Source organism: Chiloscyllium plagiosum, chromosome 28 (assembly GCF_004010195.1).
Source record: "Chiloscyllium plagiosum isolate BGI_BamShark_2017 chromosome 28, ASM401019v2, whole genome shotgun sequence".
In the NCBI taxonomy this organism is placed as follows: Eukaryota; Metazoa; Chordata; class Chondrichthyes; order Orectolobiformes; family Hemiscylliidae; genus Chiloscyllium; species Chiloscyllium plagiosum.
In genome coordinates this window covers 26451448-26470398 of record NC_057737.1, presented here as the reverse complement: position 1 = coordinate 26470398, position 18951 = coordinate 26451448, and the positions used below count along the sequence as shown (strand labels likewise).

The window sequence follows — 18951 nt, the reverse complement described above, 5'->3', positions numbered from 1 at the left end:
ATATGTCAAAGTCTGCGTTCTCCGTTTTCTTGGCCATTGTGACTGAGTTTGTTGACCTTACTGTTGGGTTAGTATAGTCCTTTAAGAACTATTCTTTTAAAAAAAAAACACACTAGCCAATGTGTGTCCTCCCTTTGTAACCCATGTTATGCTGACAAATGCATTACACAAATATTTCCTCAGAACATAAAGGAAATTGTGTCCAGCCATGTTTAACCCAGTATATATTTTAACAGTCCAATGAAGCTCTAGTACAAAGCATTGGTTAAAGAAGATGCTTCAGTTTGACTTCCTGGTGATATTGGCTGTGAATTTTTCTCTGATTTCAGAAGTCCTGTTTGCAGCAGTGTGAACCATCCGGCTGCTTGGAATGATTGTCTCAGATGTGGTTTAAATGCAGGCTGAAAATCTCATAACAATTTAAATTTAACCGGAACTTAACAAAACGAAAATAGGAATCATTGAGGATGTTTCACCTTCAGATCAAATACAACAAAATTTATACTCCAGCTGCTGACTGGTTCCCATTGTGAATGACATGTTACTGTCTATAATTTCCATGTGATCCCATTCAGAATGAGATTACAATCCTGGTTTTCCCAATAGCCTTGTCATGAAATGCCAGACCCTATTTTCAGGGAAGCTCTTGCTGTACAGTGTTAGAGTATTAGAGATGTACAGCATGGAAACAGACCCTTCGGTCCAACTCTTCCATGCTGACCAGATATCCTAAACCAATCCCGTCTCATTGCCAGCACCCGGCCCATATCCCTCCAATCCCTTCCTATTCATTTACCCATCCAGATGCCTTTCAAATGCTGTAATTGTACCAGCCTCCACCACTTCCTCTGGCAGTTCATTCCATACACGCACTACCCTCTGCATAAAAAAGTATCAATAGCAGAGGAATACCTTGTGGACAAATGTGAACAGTACCAGTACATAAATTGCTCATTGAATAACTTTCCAGGAGTTAGATTCTGCTATTAACAGGTTTACCCACTCTATTCCCACATGCATGCCAATACCATCAGGAAAGTCAATTCTATTTAGTGTTGTATAGACTACAGTATGTTAACAAAGTGAAGAACCCTTTTGCTAACTATCAAATATGCGATAAACCATTAACATTACCAGGTGGGATTTGAGAACTTTATTCTGAAGTGGGTGGGTCTAAAAGCTTCATGTTAAAATATAAAAACATGCATTATTTATTCTGCACATTTCAACATGGCTATTCAGCAAATGTCAAAGGTTTAAATAGGTTATGCAGTGCAATGGAATGGATCTTATTGCATAATTATAAACCCGATAAATGTACTGAGAGCAGGTCAGTAGTTTCCCATTGGGATGGTTAGAAAACGAAAAAACATCAAAACCATGGTGGCTCAGTGGTTAGCACTGCTGCCTCACAGCACCAGGGACCCAGGTTCAATTCCAGCCTTGGGTGGCTATCTGTGTGGAGTTTGCACATTCTCCCCGTGTCTGGGTGGGTTTCCTCTGGGTGTTCCGGTTTCCTCCCACAGTCCAAAGATAGGTGGGTTACTCTTCAGAGGGTCGGTGTGGACTTGTTGGGCCGAAGGGCCTGTTTCCACACTGTAGGGAATCTAATCAAACACAATTTGAACAGGTATGTTGACAAGTGGAGAGGTGCTGGGAATTACGGATAAAATGGGAATAAAACATAACTTTCTCACATAGAATCAAGCATTTTAAATCAAGTTTCACAATTGCTAAGCAAAGCTTTGGTGCTTTGTGTGTTAAATGGAAGTGTTCTTCAACATTTCATTTTGCAGTGCTGGTGACTTGCCAGCCATTGGAATATCCTGTAAAGGCTCAGTCTTTGTAACTCCTGTTTGCTTCCGGTCATGATCGAAACCAAAAGGAGTGATCGAGCTAATGAGTCTCTGAAATAGATAAATTTCAACATTAATACAGACTTACAGTCAGATCTGAAAAGCCCTCTTCAAAGATTGGAAAACGTTTATGAAGCTATGAACTTAGTAGGATTCAAACTTCAGTTTTTGAGTTCAGTTTTTATACCTATCAGGGTGAAAATTGACAGCCTACCAGACTTTTCACTATTTGTCCAAATATCATGTTGAATTGTTCCCACAAATACCGGCACTTGAACGGCTCAGTATGTTTGTTCCCAAACCAACCTTAGAGAATTATGTGCACAATGGTTAGCACTGCTGCCTCACGGAGACCCGGGTTCAATTCCCGCCTCAGGCAACAGCCTGTGTGGAGTTTGCACATTCTCTCCGTGTCTGCGTGGGTTTCCTCAGGGTGCTCCAGCTTCCTCTCACAGTTCCACAATGTGCAGGTTAGGTGAATTGGCCATGCTAAATTACCCATAGTATTAGGTGAAGGGGTAAATGGAGGGGAATGGGTCTTAGTGGGTTACTCTTCGGAGGGTTGGTGTGGACTTGTTGGGCCAAAGGGCCTGTTTCCACACTGTAGGGAATCTAATTGTTCCTTCAAACCACACACAGACTCAATTTCTGAATCCTGTGTCAGTTCATTTCAAATTCTGGTTAGTTTTGTGTTTTGATGTTGTCCTCATTCATTTCAAAGTGACCCTTACATCTTTTAGCCTTAAACTAGCAAACTGAATTTTAAGAGTTGCACTCAGGTGAAAAGTCAGAGAATAAACTCATTGAGACTCCAATCCCTTAAGACAAACTATTTTGTAATTAAATGGTTTCCATACTATGTAAAATCATATTGCTAGTTTCTCAGCACAATACAATATTTTGGTACAAATAGAGACACATACTTTAAACAATCTGGATGAGACTCTTCCTTATTCATTTTAAACTTTCTAAATAACCTTCATTTATGTAATCTCACTTTGTAATTTAACCCTTAAAGTTGAGTTGTCATTTTAGTAAATCTACCCACATTCACTCCAAGGCCACAATATCCTTTCTAAGAGATGGTGTCCCGATCTACTTGAGGGAATCAAGAATTTTGGATAGTTATTACATGACTTTATACCTAGGGACTACAAGGCGGTTGAAATTGTGCTGCAATTATACAAGGTCCAGCATTCCATTAGCTTTTCTGCTTATTTTTTTAGAGTTAGATATCAAGTATCTTTGGACTGTCACAATTTTCATATTTTCACACATTTTGCAATGCATTTTTCCTTTTAAGTCCAAAATTTTATATGTGTATACATTGAAATCCATTTGTCACAATTTTGTCCACTCACTTTATCAATACCTCTTTGTAAATCTATGTTTCTGTCTATATTGTATGATTATTGCCTGTCTCTGCCATTGACGACTATTGCTAAGCAGGTATAGCCATCTCAGTAACACCTGTAAGTAAATTCCTGATATCTTAAAAACATTGACAAAACCGTCTTTATGTACAACCCTATTATATTATATAATATGTTATATAGTTTTATAATTTAAATGTCTACATTTACTAATTCATTTAAAAAGGGCCATAACGTCATTATAGCGTATGGAAAGGCCATTTGACCTGCTGAGTTCATGCTGCCCCTCTGACAGTATTCCGGTCAGTTCCAAATCTTTGCTAATCTTTGTCGTTCTACAAATTGATTTCCCTCAAGTGCCCGACAAATTTCCTTTTGCAATTATTGATTGTCTCTGCTTCCACCACCCTGTAGCCAGTGTGTTTCAAGTCATTACCACATGCCATGCAAAAGCAAAGTGTAATTCCTCACAGCTCCCCCACAAAACCTGTCCAAATTGCTAACTCTCTAAGTCACTGACTTCCAGTATGATCAGCCAAAGGGGACAGTTTCCGTCCGCATGCTTTAATTAAATTTTTCGTTATCTATATAGCTAGCAAATCTCGGTTTCTCCAACTTAATCTTGTAACTCACATCCCTCATCCCTGAAAACATTCTGGTATTTCTCGTCTGTACCATCTCACAAACTCTTTCATCCTTCCTTAAGTGTGTTGACCAGAACTAGACCCAATACTTTGGTTGTGGCCTAACCAAATCAAGATGCAGCAAAACCTCCCTGCTTTTTGTACTCAGTGCCCCTATTTATAAAACACAGAATCCCATGCTAATTCCTCTCTCAATATGTCCTGTCACCTTCAAAGATCTATGTAAATGAACAATCTGGTCCCTCTATCCCTGCACTCTTTAGGACTGCATCATTGAGTCTATATTAGCTGTCCCTATTCCTCCTCCTAAAATGCTTCACACCACACTTTTCTGTAATAAGTTTCATTTGCCATCTGATTGTCCATTTTGCCAGTCTTTGACTGTTGCACTCAAATCCTATCATCCTGATTGACATTCTTCCAAACTTCAACATTTTACACTGAATTACAATATCCAAGCCATTTCTATAACCAAATGTAGTTACTGAAATGTCTTCCCATCCTTTATTTTTAAAATAAAGGTGTTACATTTGGCATTCTTCAATCCCTGGCACTACTCTTACATGTAGGGAAGATTTGAAGATTAAGGGAAGGCTTCATCCTATTTCCACCTCACCATTTCCTTTCATAACTTCTGATGGAACCCATCTGGACCAGCTGATTAGGTATCCTCTGAATTGACAGCCTTTCTGATACATTCTACTGATCAATTTTAACTCCATCCATTACTTCTCCCATCCTTATTTCTGCTATTACTTCATTAGCATTGTCTTTCTTAGTAAAGACAGACACAATTTACTCATTAAATATTGTAGGTTTGATCTGTTCCTTTAAGATTATGTCATCTCCTCTGTCTTTAATTGGATCTATCCCACCTCCTGTTTAACATTACTGGACTGGCATGCAGTCTTTGGCATATTTTTTTCTTCTAATTGTTATTTTATTAACATATTCTCTTTGCCAATCTTATTTTCCCTTCACTTCCACTCCTTATGTATTATATTTGGTCAGACTTTTGCTTGAAGAATGAATGGGATAATACATGGTTTTTAAAAACCAAATCATAATCCCATCCCATAGTCATTCCAAAGGACCTTGATTATGTTGCCGTAAGCAGAAGAAAGCCATTCAGCCCATCAAGTCTTCCCTCTGTCTATATTCAACTCTGTTTTCCTCTCAAGCATTTCCTCCTTAAAGATGATCCATTGTTCCATTAGCTTTTTTTGGTTAGTCTTTGGATTAATTTTATCCTGACTAGATCTGCTGTCATTCTATTGAAGTTACCCTTCTTCCAATTTAGATGTTCTACTCTAGATAGCTCTTTGTTCTTTTCCATTATTAATCCAAACATTTTTAGACCAAATGTTCCTCACACACCTTGGTCCACTGGCCTACAGACTGCTCAGCACTGACCCCTCCCAATTGGATTGATGATGTACTGGTCAAGGAAGTTCTCCTGCATTTATTTCCAAAATTGATGTCTCTCCCATTCCTTTACATTGACATTATCCCAATCTATATTTGGACTGTTACAGTTTAAAGGACAAAGTGGAAAAGAAAAAGGTCAGGGATTAAAACAGACACAAGGAAAAAAGAGTTTAAACATTTGATGTACGACTACAGAGAAGAAAGACAACTTTGGTGAAGCTGATAAAGTGCTTTATCCCCTCTATAAAGTGCTAGTGCAGGAAGGGACATTCGAGGAAGAATAACATATGCATCACAATTAATGTTCCTGCCTTGAGGACTCTGCTGATCCTGGTGATGTGATGAGGCTTAACAAGGCCTCAGTCCTGTCATGGAAATGTATTGAACCAATTCCATTTACCTTGAAGCAAATAGTACTAGGTCTACACCATTAGAGAGCAAATGGTACAGCAACTTAGACTCAAAGAGGTCTGCAGGTGCTTTGGCCCAACTTGACCATTCCACCCTGTTTTCAGAATTTATACTAATCCCATTTGCCTGTGTTTTGTTCCTATCCCTCCATACCTACTCCATCCATGTACCTGTTTAAAGTGTTTCAGTGGTTAGCACTGCTGCCTCACAGCGCCAGGGACCTGTGTTCAATTCCTGCCTCGGACAACTGTCTATGTGGAGTTTGCACGTTCTTCCCGTGTCTGGGTGGGTTTCCTCCCACAGTCCAAAGATGTGCAGGTTAGGTGAATTGGCCATGCTAAATTGCCCATAGTGTTAGGTGAAGGGGAATGGGCCTAGGTGGGTTGCTCTTCAGAGTGTCGGTGTGGACTTGTTGGGCCAAAGGGCCTGTTTCCAAACTGTAGGGAATCTAATCTAAATGACAAAATTGTATTCACCTCCAACATAACTCTGGTAGCCTGTTCCAGACACTCACCACTCTCACGGTCAAAGAAAATGCTCTTCTGCACTCTTCCCTCTCACTTAACTCTATGCTGCCTAGTTTTAGATTGCCCTAGCCTGGGGAAAAGCATTTGGCTATTCACCTTAAAGATGGGCAGTATCTCTAAAAAGAGGCACACCCTCTAGAAAGATTCACTTACATTACTGTAAGTTTTACAATCTTCAGAAGTTATCTATAATGTTTGCACTGACATAAGCAAGAAAGAAAACACAATCTGAAATACAAGGAAAAACTACTGGATGTGTCCAGTCAATAAACAAGAAGAGAAACAGCAACTTAAGGTTTTAGATATAGACATCATTTTGACAAGGAGTTGACAGCTCACTTGTCAATCAATTTACTGTTTAGATGCTAGCAACTTCAGCTTTATCATTCCACTAACAATGTAATAAATATTCAAAGAATCTGCTTAATTTTCATATATGAAGCAAAATGTGCAACAAACTAACTTGTGATGTATGAATGCACCAACCAGCCCTTTCCTATTTGCTTGCTCTCAGCCACTTGAGCACTGATTATGGTTAGGTGGCACCACCAAGTGGACATCTGTTGGTATTACACAGCACATTCTAGCTCTTTTGAGTTAGGAGACCCACCTTGTTTACCCTTGTGTTGATGTGTGTTTGAAAAGCAAAACATGACCGCAGCCTTTTAACTCCCATGACTGCTGCATTTCTGGCTGTGCAGCTTTTTGTTAAACACCTACAGTACATTTGTGATGAATCAAATTGTAGAGGGCTTTTCCACATGTCTGAGACAGTCAGGGTGCATAGGACAGATATCTGTGATGATGATAATTTTTCTTTTCTTCAAATGATTCATTTTTTCCACTTTCCAGATCCATACATGGTTTTGTTAGCCTCATATCGTATGGCTAGTCTCCTAACATTTGCAAAGCGAGGTGGCTGTGGACTCTCTGATCGGCTTTTCAGTGCTGTCTACGTTGGCACAGATCACAGCAGTGGCACATCCCTTACTTCATTTCTGACCATCAGCTTCAAAATTCAGACAGCAACCTGACACAAGACACCAATCATCTCCATTAAAATATATCCCCTGGCCAGATGCACATTTAGGACGTGGCAGTGACCATTTGACAGGCCGTTATCTGTCAAAGGTGTTCTAACTGCGGCACCCTCAGCACTGACTGTGTGCACACCATGCTGTGTTTGGTCCTGAATGAGTTTGACATCCATCACTGCAGGTGAACTCCTTGAGACCTAGCCTCTTTATCAGCACAGCTCCTCTTTTAACTCAGTTCGCTAGATGGCTGGTGTGTGATGCAGAGTGATGCCAACAGTATGGGTCCACTTCCCACTCCAGTTGAGATTACTGTGAAGGAGTGTCCTTCTAAACTTCTCCCCTCATTTGAGGTTTGGTGATCCTCAGGTTAAATAACCACCAGTCATCTGTCTGTACTGACAGAGCAACTCTATGGTCCTCTGGGACTATAGTGACTTTACCTTTACCCTTATTCCTGCAGGCTTGGGCTGGTGATGGGATCGTTCTGTGCTCAGACTGCCTTGAAACCTGTTAACAGATCTGCTTTGACATTCCTTGCTAAAGAGAATGTCAACGCGTCAAACTGTTCCAAGATGTCTACCTTGTGCTTCAGAATGGTTGACAACTGTAATGGTGGAATCTCCCTCCTTTTCACGCACACCATGTGAAGCTTTCCAATTGGTATCAACTTCACTTTGATTCCAGTGACAATCACTTTTAACTTTTTCAGTTTTAGCTAAATGTGAAGTGTTTCACAGAGAGACCTTAATGTTAATAATGGCAAGCCAGTCTATTCACACTGTCAGGTCACTCGCTCCAATCCATATGGTTAGGGTGGCACCACCATGTGCCAAGTTTGCCTTGACTAGTTTGGCTAAGTTGGAGCTAACAATACGGAACTTTGATTTCTCGAAATCATCTTTCTATCAATTTCCTAGTTTGCTGGCAGGATTGGCTAATTTTGACACATCACAACTTCACTATATCTCAGCAAAACAGGCAAATAGAGCTTCAGTTTGTCTGCTCGGGGCCACTTGTACATATAAAATGCTTTAATGCAGTAAAATGTCCCTAAGTGGTTTACAAGATGGGTTGTATTGGGAAACAGGTTGAAAGGTTTTGTCGTGTGTTTTGTGATCATTCTAATTGTCTTCTATGTATAGATTACTTTTTAAAAATGTCTCCTGTTGTGTAATAAATTTTTATTGTTAAAGAAAATCCAATCTGCAACCTACTGTGACTGTGTCTCAATGAATAACCATCACATTGACAAACTAAACAAAGAAAACATGATTTTTCAAGTCAGATATCATTCTGGGATCTGATTTGTCCAATTGTTCCATTAGCTGGTATCATAACAGTTCCCACATCCTTTGATACCATAAATATTTAGAAAACTGTCAATTTCAGTTTTGAATACACTCACTAATTTAGCCTTCACTGCCCTCTGGATTACATAATGCCAGAGATTCATTAGCCTCTGGGTAAAGAAATTCCTTCCCTCCTAGTCATAAATGGCCTACCTCCTCCAAGACTGTGTCACCTGGTTCTAGACCTTATTGAAAGACTGTCCCAGGAGGAGTCCAAGGTGGCAAGTGAAGAGGTTGGAGGCAAAGTTGATGAAGTTTTGAGTTCCCATCAGAGCAGGAAACGGCACCAATCCAATCATCAATATACCAGAAAGCTAACTGGGGGGGGGGGGGGGGGGAAACAGGGGAGGTGGTGTGGTGGGGTATGGGGGGAGGGGGTGGTAGAATACCAATCAAATGATCCGTCTCCTTCAACGAGGTGACTCGAGCTGTGAACCATTGCACTGATTAAGTGAGTGCAAGGAAGCCCAGTCCCATCGATCAGTCCCACCACTGAGCCAGGCTGGCTAATCAATCAAAACAAGTGCCCAGGGATTCTATACATTTCCACTAAAACCTGATAAAAGAGGATTCAGTCTGTCTACAGACAGACACAGTGAGCTGAGTCGTACCAGAAATCGGCTATGTCAGTTTTGTCGATTTTCATGGTGGGTTTCTCCTAGGCCTAGTGATTTTTCTCACACAGTTGTCCCAGACTTTCCTCACTAACACCTACTGTGCCCCCTTTGCCTCTCCCTGTCACTTTGGCCGGAAGAACTCACCACTGCCAGGATGTCTCAGGATCCCTGACGCAGGTGCCATCTTAAAAAGACATTGTGTCATGTGGCACAGTAGTGGTGCCACTGTAGTAACAATCCAGAAGCCCAGGCCTATGTTCCAGGGACAGCATTTGAATCCCACGCTGGTAGATGGCAAAATTAGAAATCAATAAAACAAAACATTCTAGAATAAAGTGCTGACCTTATGGCAATAATGCAAAGGCAATTGTTGTAAAAATCATCTGGGTTCACTAAATGCCCTTTAGGTAAGGAAATCTGCCATCCTTTCCCAGTCTGGCCTGCATATGAATCCAGACCCACAGCAATGTGGATTAACTCTTAACCTGCGCCTGGTCAATTAGAGATGGGCAATAGGTGCTAGCCTGGCCAGTAGTGCCTATATTCTGAATGAATATAAAGGAACTGGTAGTCCAGAGCTGTCCTGCATGTCTGAAGCCTTTCGCTGTGGACATGGCAGACATGGGGAGAATGGTGTCTGACTTTGTGGGCAGGGACATGGAGATCCTGCTGTAGGTGGCAGTGCAGAGGAGGGCACTCCGCCCCACATCTCCTCCTCCACCAGACTAGAAGAGGAGCCCTCAATGCCACTCTCTGGGAGGTTGCCTCCCAGTTCAGTGCTGTCTCCACTGTCTGGAGGAGGAGGAGCTCCCCAGCAATGTTGGAAGAAGGTCAATGATCTTTTCCCCCTCACCAGGGTAAGTGTCACACTCACTCTATCTCTGCCAGTGCGCCCACCTTCCACCAAGGCTCACACTCTATCACTCACTATTGCCTGCAAAACTCTTCCCTCACTCATTCTGACCCACCCTAAACTCCCACTGCACCAGTGGCCTCTGTGCTGCCTACTTGCTCACTCAGAATAACTCCCTACCTTTCCCCCACCTGCACCAACACTAATCACTGACCCAGCCACTTTCACCTGCCTTAATCGTTCCCTTTGTCTCAGCCCAGGGAGCTAACAGTCCACGGTAAGGCTGAAAGAGCCAGGATGGCTGGTGGCGTGCAGATGTTAGTTTGCTCTCTCTCTCTCTCTCTCTGCCTAAGCAGAGAGCAGCTTGGCCCAGGCAGGTGAAGACCAGGGTTGCTCCGGGGAGGGCAAAAATTTTACTGTCCTGACAACTGAACAATGGGCCTTTGTCATTGTTGTGTTATTCTCCCATTGTTATCACAGCGAATGTAATATTTAAAATGACAGAACCTCTCCACGTTATCCACAACATCCTTTTACCTCCTTCAGGTAGGCATGACATGGCCACACTCTCCACCAACAGGGAAGTGGTACCTCAAGATACCTTCTCCATCAGGTTAGAGACTATACCCCCCACCAGCTCAGAGACTATACCCTCTACCAGCTCAGAGACTATACCCTCCACCAGCTCAGAGACCATACCTTCCACCAGATCAGAGACTATACCCTCCACCAGCTCAGAGACTATACCCTCCACCAGGTCACAGACTATACCTTCCACCAGCTCAGAGACTATACCCTCCGTCAGCTCAGAGACTATACCTCCACCAGGTCAGAGACTATACCCTCTACCAGCTCAGATCCCAACTCCGCGGTTGGCACCATTCGAGCTGTGAGTGCGTTGTGCTGAGCACGTCATTGCCGCGTCGCTGCAGCTGATTGAAGAGGAAACATCCCAGCTCCCAGGCAATGGGCGAAACCAGGCACCTGTTTGGCCCGAGGCAGGAAAAGGTGTCCGTCCATTCAGGACTTCATCAATATGAACAGGCAGAAACAGAGGGGTGGGCATGGGGAAACCTAGTACAAAGGCTGAAGATTGGCAGTAACTAATGTGGTTGGGACTCTGCTGCCTCAGACATGTGAGTGACTGGTATTCTGCATGGATGGTTGGCGCTGCCATGGAGAGCTTGGCTCTGGATCTGCTGGATATAACATCACTCCATTGCTCTCGTTATCAGTGCTCAGCACCAATCACAAGGCAGTGGGGGATGAGGGGACCTCAGCTTCACCCTGCAGTTGACTGAGCACTGCTACCCACAGACTTTGTGATATGGTCATGTTGCTTGCAGCACATGCAGTGTATTTGTGCGTACCCAACTGACACGTGGTGTAACCGCAAGATAAATATAGCACTTTGTCATACATGTCCCCTTGACTGATCTCTGCCAGTAACCTGGACCGACATCCTGGGTTGCGGCTGTGCCTGACAGCAAGGCAAGATTGAAGTCATGTTTTACGTTAGGGTCTAGCAGAGGGGTTAAAGAGCAAAAATGTGAATGAGCACTTGAGAGGGAGCGAGGGACCCCAGGATGTGGCCAGAGGAAGCTGGAGTTGCCAGGTCCTCACTGATTCTCAACATCTAGTTTCTATCCAATGGGTGAGAGAAAGGGAGCTTGCATAATAATGGGCTGAGATGAGGTAGTAATGAACAATGATCTCGATGAATAAGTCTGTTGCTGCACACTGGCAACAATCTCATCGCGATGTCCAGGACTTGGTTAAACAATGTCACTTTTTACCTCTCCACATCAAGGTCCTCAATCAACATCACCCACAGCTTTTCCTAAGTTTCCTGCTATAACCATACTGTTCAGGGCCTATGGAGAATCCACCCAGTCACTTGGTGTCAATGCAAACTTCAAGAGACCAATCTTAGTTTGTGGACACCTTCCTATAAGATGTTTTTAATTGCTGTTAAGGTAGATTTAGGACATATACATCCTGAGAATAGTACTGGATTCGAACTGGCTGCTCCAACCTTTCTCTTGCAGGCTGTGATTTTCAGACATGGAGTTGGGTAATTTCAGAGTTACGTCCCAGTGAGGAGCTGCCAAAATTACATCTAACTTTAGGCAAATCACAGAGATTCATAAGAGATTTCAACCAGCAACACCACCACACACACACACACACACACACACACACACACACATGAAAGAGCAGACTAACAGCTGGACGTGATATAGTGCTGTGGGTCTGAAATGCTTCATTAGTTTGCACTGTACTGTCAGCTTACTGACTACCAAGTATAAGCTGATATATTTTCTCTGACAGGTGCACAGAGTGAGAGAAATGTTAACTGTCCCCAGCCCCCATATCATCTCCCACCCAATACCTCCCCCCACCCCCCAGCACACATGCAAGTGAGATTGTTTTTAGCTAATGCAGAGCTGTGTACCTACACAGAGTTAAAAGCAGGCACTTGGATAACTATCCAATCCAATTTTAAATGCTGTTTATTCCAGAGTGTGAGACATTTGCTTGGATCAGGCTGGAGCACATAAGTGAATGCAATTTCCATGATGCCAATACAACTGACTTTGTCTTAATCCAGAGACCCAGACCTGTCAGCTACAGCTGGATGTGAAGTCTAAAGAGGCCTTTCCAGATAAGTGTTGGGTGAAAGTACTGTGGTATACCTGTGGCGCCAGCCACCTCTGCCAGTATGTTGTTTGGGTAAGGGTGGATTGAACAAGCCACTGCCATTTTCTTTTGTCTGCACTGTGTCCAGCTCGTATCTAAGTATTAGTGGTAAAGGAGAGCCCACCAGTGACTATTTACTTTGAATATTTCATCTCCTTCTCTGTCCTTTGTCCCCAGTTAATTTGGTCCCAGAGGCCCTCCTGTCTCCTTCTATTTTCTGCCATCTCCAATAACAGATGATCTAACCATTGTTCCTTGACTTTCAATGTCATTACCATCACTAAATTTCCTCACTATTAACATCTTGGCGTTATATTGACGAGAAAACGAATTTGACTCACCATTTAAACACAATGGCTACAAGAGCAGGTCAGAGGCTAGGAATACTGCAGGGAGTTACTCACCTCCTGATTCTCCAAAGCCTATCCATCATCTACAAGGCACAAGACAGGAGTGTGATGGAATACTCCCACTTACCTGGAAGGGTGCAGTTCCAGCATCTCTCAAGAAGCTTGACACCATCCAGGACAAAGCAGCTCACTTGATTGGCACATCATCCACAAGCATCTACTCACTCAACCACTAATGCGCAGTAGCAGCAGTGTGTACTATCTACAAGGTGTGATGCAGAAATTCACTTAGGATCCTCAGACAGCACCTTCCAAACTCATGACCACTTCCATCTAGAAGGACAAGGGCAGCAGATATATGTGAACCTGCAAGTTCCCCTCCATGCCACTCACCACCTGACTCGGAAATATATCGCCGTTCCTTCACTGCTGCGTTGAAATCCAGGAATTCCCTCCCTATCGGCATCATGGGTTAACCCACAGTAGGTGGACTGCAGCAAGTTCAAGACCCCAGTTCAAGAAGGCAGCTCACCACCACCTTCTCAAGGACAACTAAGGAAGGAAAATAAATGCTCTCCTAACCAGCGATGCCTACATCCCATGAGTGAGTGAAAAAAAAGAACTTCTCTCATGCTTTGGGGATGAAGTTAATGAGTCTTAGGACATTTACAAGTCCAGGAGGAACTATTCCCAACCATGTATATGTGGATATGGGGGTGGCTGCTTTCTTCTAGAACTGGACCTTCCATGTGTTTGACAACTTCATGTTTTGGACGAGGGTGTTATAAAATATCAGAGGTAAGTAATTTCCCACTCAGTTGAAAGGTTTGAGTTTTATTTGCACAGCTGGGAAGATAGCAGAGTGGAGTAAGCAATACACTGGAGCCTCAATTCCAAAACCTGATTTGTGTATCTTAGTGGGATATTAGCGACATTGTCACCTGACATGCGGTGAAGGAATAAGTAACACTAAGCAAAACGTACAAGGTGTAACAGTTTGCCAGAGAGTAGGACATGGGATTGAGAACAATAAAGGAAAGAGCAGCTACTAACTGCCTCTGTACGCTGTATCTACCAGCCCCTGCTATCTAAGGCCACAAGTTACTTGTTATTTTTATACAAAATCTACAGTATAGAAACAGGCCATTCAGCCCAACAAGTCCACATTGACCCCTTGAAGAGCATCCACCCATACCCATCCCCCTACCCTATCCCTGTAATCCTGCATTTCCCATGGCTAATGCACCTAAACTAAACATCCCTGGTCATTATGGGTAGTTCAGCATGGCCAATCCACCTAACCTGAACATCTTCGGACTGAGGAAGGAAAGTGGATCACCCAGCAGAAACCCACGCAGACACGGGGAGAATGTGCAAACTCCATGCAGAGAGTCACCAGAGGGTGAAATTGAACCTGGGTCCCTGATGCTGTTGAGGCTGATGCTGTGCTAATCACTGAGCCACTGTGCTGTTTGCTTGTGTGTATTGGAAGTTTGAGTGAACTGGTTGGAAATCTCTACTGGCTGCTCAAATTTCCTTTTGATTAAGATGTATTGATGTTTCCTCCACAGGTTGAAGAGAACGTACCTCATAGAATGAACCTTTCAATGTGAGTAACGTATGGATGACTCCGACAGGGATCCAAATGAGTGAAACAAAAGCAATGAGCCAGCCAAGACCTTGACCCCACTCTGGGTACTGATAGGTGCTGTAACGCACAGGCTCAAAGTCGATGATAACAAACACCATAATAATCTGGAAAAGAGAAAAGAAACATGATGTTCAAAACAGCAAAAGATAAACACATGTTTGTGTTCTATTAACAATGATGGAAACGTAGAGAGGGGGAGAAGGTAATTACGAATACTAGAATAGTCAATGAATGAGCAATGCTTTTAAGTACTTATTATGGGCAGAATTCACTGAGGTAAATTGCAATAATCATACCACTGCTGGATTCAGAGTCTGCTGGAATAACTAATGGATTCTTGAAGGGCAACACAGCATTTATACTCAAAGCATCATTATTAAAGGGGATGGTAACTGTGCAGTTAAGTGCAATGAATCAATCCTTACAACTGTCCTGTCTATAAAGAAAATTGCTGCCTTTTCTCCGCTAATAAGTATATCTGAAAAAAAATCTTATTGAGCATCACGGTGAATATAAAAACATTTCAGTGTGAATTTAAACAGTTCAATGTGAAGCAAAGTTTCACATGTTATAACCGTCAATAAATTTCATAAACAAAGTCAAGTTTGCCCAGGGGTCAGTCATTCACAGTTGTTTGTTTGAAAGAGCTGTGTTTGATAATGGATACATACGAGTATCAGTATAGGTGACAGCAGCCAACACACTCGCAAGTAAATATTTGGCTTTTTCCCCAGCATTTCCTCAATGTTCTGTGACAATCGAGAGATACCTTTAAATAATAAAATTATCATTGTAAAATCTTGCTGAAACTTTGCGTGGAGCAATAAATTATGTAATATCTATGATTTCGAAACTACAAAACCTGTTAAAGTAAAGCTTCTTTACATCTTTAACATCAGTCACTCTTAAATGAATCTGTTTCAATAAAGAGTTATGACAAAACAGGTTTGTGACATTCTGGTGAGTGCAATAGATTTGCATATCACTTATCATAGAAAATCAGATTCAGTTCAGAAACTGGCATGAATGCTTAAACAATAGATTAAGCGCAGAATCAAATTTGAAAATGAACTGAATCAGGCCAATATAGGATCCATACTTAGTTTTGCTTCTCTTATGAGATCTAGGTATCACTGGTTGGTTAGCATTTATAGCTTATCCTTAAATACACTCTTGTGTGGTGCTGCAGTCCATGTGGTGTGGGTACACGACAGGTACATTGTTGTTAGGGAGGGAATTCCAGGAATTTGATCCAGCGACACTGAAGGGATGGCGATATATTTCATTGTGAGGATGGTGAATGGATTGGAGGATTCTCATGTGTGGTGGTGTTCCCCAGTATCTGCTGCCCTTCTGGTTGGTAGAGGTTGCAGCTTTAGAAAGTGCTTTTGAAAGAAACTGGGTGAGTTACTGCACCTTGTCGATGGTACACATTGCTGTCAATGTTCATTGAAGTTGGAGGGAGTGGATGTTTAAGGTGGTGGAGGCTACTGATGAAGTGGATTGCTTTGACCTGGATAGTATCGAACTCTTGGAGGGCTGTTGGAGCTGTACACATGCAGGCAAATGAAGAGCATTCCATCTCATTCCCAATTTGTGCCTTTAAGAAGGTGCATATATTCTGGGGAGATAGGAGATGAATTACTAGCAGCAGTATTCCTAGTCTCTGACCTACTTTGGTAGCCACAGTGTTTATATCAGTTCAGTTTCTGATCAATGGTAAATCCTGGAATATTGATGGTCATGTATTCAGTGATGGTACTGCCATTGAATATCGAAGGTAAATGACTCGATTCTCCGATGCTGGTGCTGGCTGTTACCTGACATTTAAGCTGAAGCCTGAATAATGTCCATCTATTGCTGCAAATAGACATGGACTGTTTCATTAAATCAATAATAAGAGTTAGAAGCATGAGGAGACTGCAGGCCCTCAGTTTGCGAGGAGCTGTGAAAGGTACTGAACATTGTGCAATCATCAGTGAACATCCTCACATCGGAACCTATGATGAAGGTGTCTGGGCTTATTTCTGTAAATGCTCATTCGCTGTGGCAACCATGTGAAAAGAGCCTAGACAATTTCAGCTAAGGGTCAAGCTGGCAAAACGCCAGAGACTTGGGAATAAAAATCCAGGTGGATTCACCAAAGCACCAGGAGCAACGAGGCAGCTCTGCACTCTCAAAGTTACCGACCTACAGAGAAGCCGATTGGCTGTCGGCCATCGGGGACTGATATAAAAGATTCCATGGTCTTGTTTCAAAAGAGCAACAGGGGATTTACTCCAATGATTGTACCTGAAACCTGTCCCTCAATCAACATCACAAAAACATATTATCTGGCTACCGTCACACCACTGTTTGCAAGAACAAATTGATTGCTGTCCCTGGTACAGTTTGACAAGATAAATAGTTAATTGGAGGGAAAGTATTTTGGACATTCTGAATTTGTGGAAGGTGCTAGATAAATGTAAGTCTTTCCTTTTCAGTTTTTCAATCTGCTTTGAAGTAAAGATTTCCAAAGTGAGTGTGGGTCAGCCCTAAGGTATATATAGGTGTACAGGAAGTGAATGTGGGTCAGCCCTAAGGTATATACAGGTGTACAGGAAGTGAGTGTGGGTCAGCCCTAAGGTATACACAGGTATACAGAATGTGAGTGTGGGTCAGCCCTAAGGTATACACAGGTGTACAGGAAGTGAGTGTGGGTCAGCCCTAAGGTATACACAGATGTACAGAATGTGAGTGTGGGTCAGCCCTAAGGTATATACAGGTGTACAGAAAGGCTGCATATTTTCCTTAAACGGACTGCATTTCTCAACAGCAAACGTAAGAGGTCTATTGTCCGTGGACTGTATTACAGCTGAGGTTGATCTGATCTTTGTCGGTGGCCAGTTGTGCAAATTTGATCCTGATCAGGACTGAGAGCTGACTGGTGCAGATGTTTCTGGCCAACCTGTACAGGTAAGTTACGACACCCCGCTGGAGCAGGTAGGACTTGAATCCAGGCCTTACTGACTTGTGTACCCTTCCTTTAGGTAACTGTGCACCTGGTGCAGGAGGTGCCTGTATAACTCAGAGTATCTGGACATGATCAAATTACTGCATTGGTGTTACTTTCGCATGATGAAGGGAGAAGCGTGGTATTTTCATGTGACTAATGCACCTGCTGTCTTTCTGGAGCATGGTTGCTGTGAGAAACATTGTTCAAAACGTGTCCTTCCATATCAGGTTTTGATTAGTCTAAATGACTACTCGGCATTCCAGCTAATTTTCATTTGTATGCATCAGTTTAGTGGATCTGACATGCCCCATGATTGCAAGAAGCTCAGTGTTATTCACTGATTTTTTTTTTAATAAATGTAGCCAGGATTCTCTTAATTTGGAAAAAAGTCACATTCAAAACTTAATGTATTCAAAGCTTAAGTCGTACCTCCATTTATGGAATACAACTGATCATTGTTAAAAAAAAGACTTTGTATTGAATTAAAGAAACACGGTAGACATACCAAAAAGACAGCAAACAGCAACCACCTCAAAAAAAGCCAGGAAAACAATGGACACTTGAGCAGTATAGTGGTCCAGCAGCTGGAAAACGTATATTCCACCCTGTAATGGTATTAGTTTCAGATTGATGTTAAAGGAAAAGGCACTGACTAGTTCTAAAGATGTCTTCAGACTTGAAATGCTAATCCTGTTTTTCTCTCTCTCTACACAGATAGAGTCAGACCTGCTGAGTATTCACAACTCTTTCTGCTTTTATTTCAGATTTCCAGCATCGGTGATACTTTATTTTAATTTTAAAGTTTAATCCGCTGTGTAGCTGCAAACTTTTTTCATCACAACTGTGGGTGAAGCTATGAAGATGATGAAACTGTGAGATCCAACCTGGACGTGGAGCAGCAGCACCAGAGGAGAAGGGGGATGGAGAGAGTCTGGGGGTGACGGTGGGAGAGGGAGAGGGAGAAGACTGACTCGAGGCATGAACAGAGGCGGGGGAGAAGAGTGACACTGGGTGTGAACATAGTGAGGGTAGGAGTAGTGTTAGAGTCTGGGGGTGACAGAGGGAGAGGGAGAGGGAGAAGACTGACTCGAGGCATGAACAGAGGCGGGGGAGAAGAGTGACACTGGGTGTGAACATAGTGAGGGTAGGAGTAGTGTTAC

General features: G+C 42.6%; 1 protein-coding gene across 2 annotated transcripts in view; it reads right to left on the bottom strand.

Annotated features, from left to right (window-relative positions):
- Positions 1 to 1693: 1693 nt before the first annotated feature.
- si:ch211-283g2.1 (sodium- and chloride-dependent GABA transporter 1) overlaps positions 1694 to 18951 on the bottom strand; it is a 94786-nt gene continuing 77528 nt past the window's right edge. For both annotated transcript variants that reach the window (XM_043718553.1, XM_043718554.1), the window contains exons 10-13: positions 18297 to 18396; positions 15468 to 15565; positions 14733 to 14900; positions 1694 to 1907 (exon numbers count right to left, since the gene is read on the bottom strand). In XM_043718553.1, coding sequence (XP_043574488.1) covers positions 1761 to 1907; positions 14733 to 14900; positions 15468 to 15565; positions 18297 to 18396 — 513 coding nt within the window. In that variant the 3' untranslated portion in view covers positions 1694 to 1760. The remainder of the gene's footprint in view (positions 1908 to 14732; positions 14901 to 15467; positions 15566 to 18296; positions 18397 to 18951) is intronic.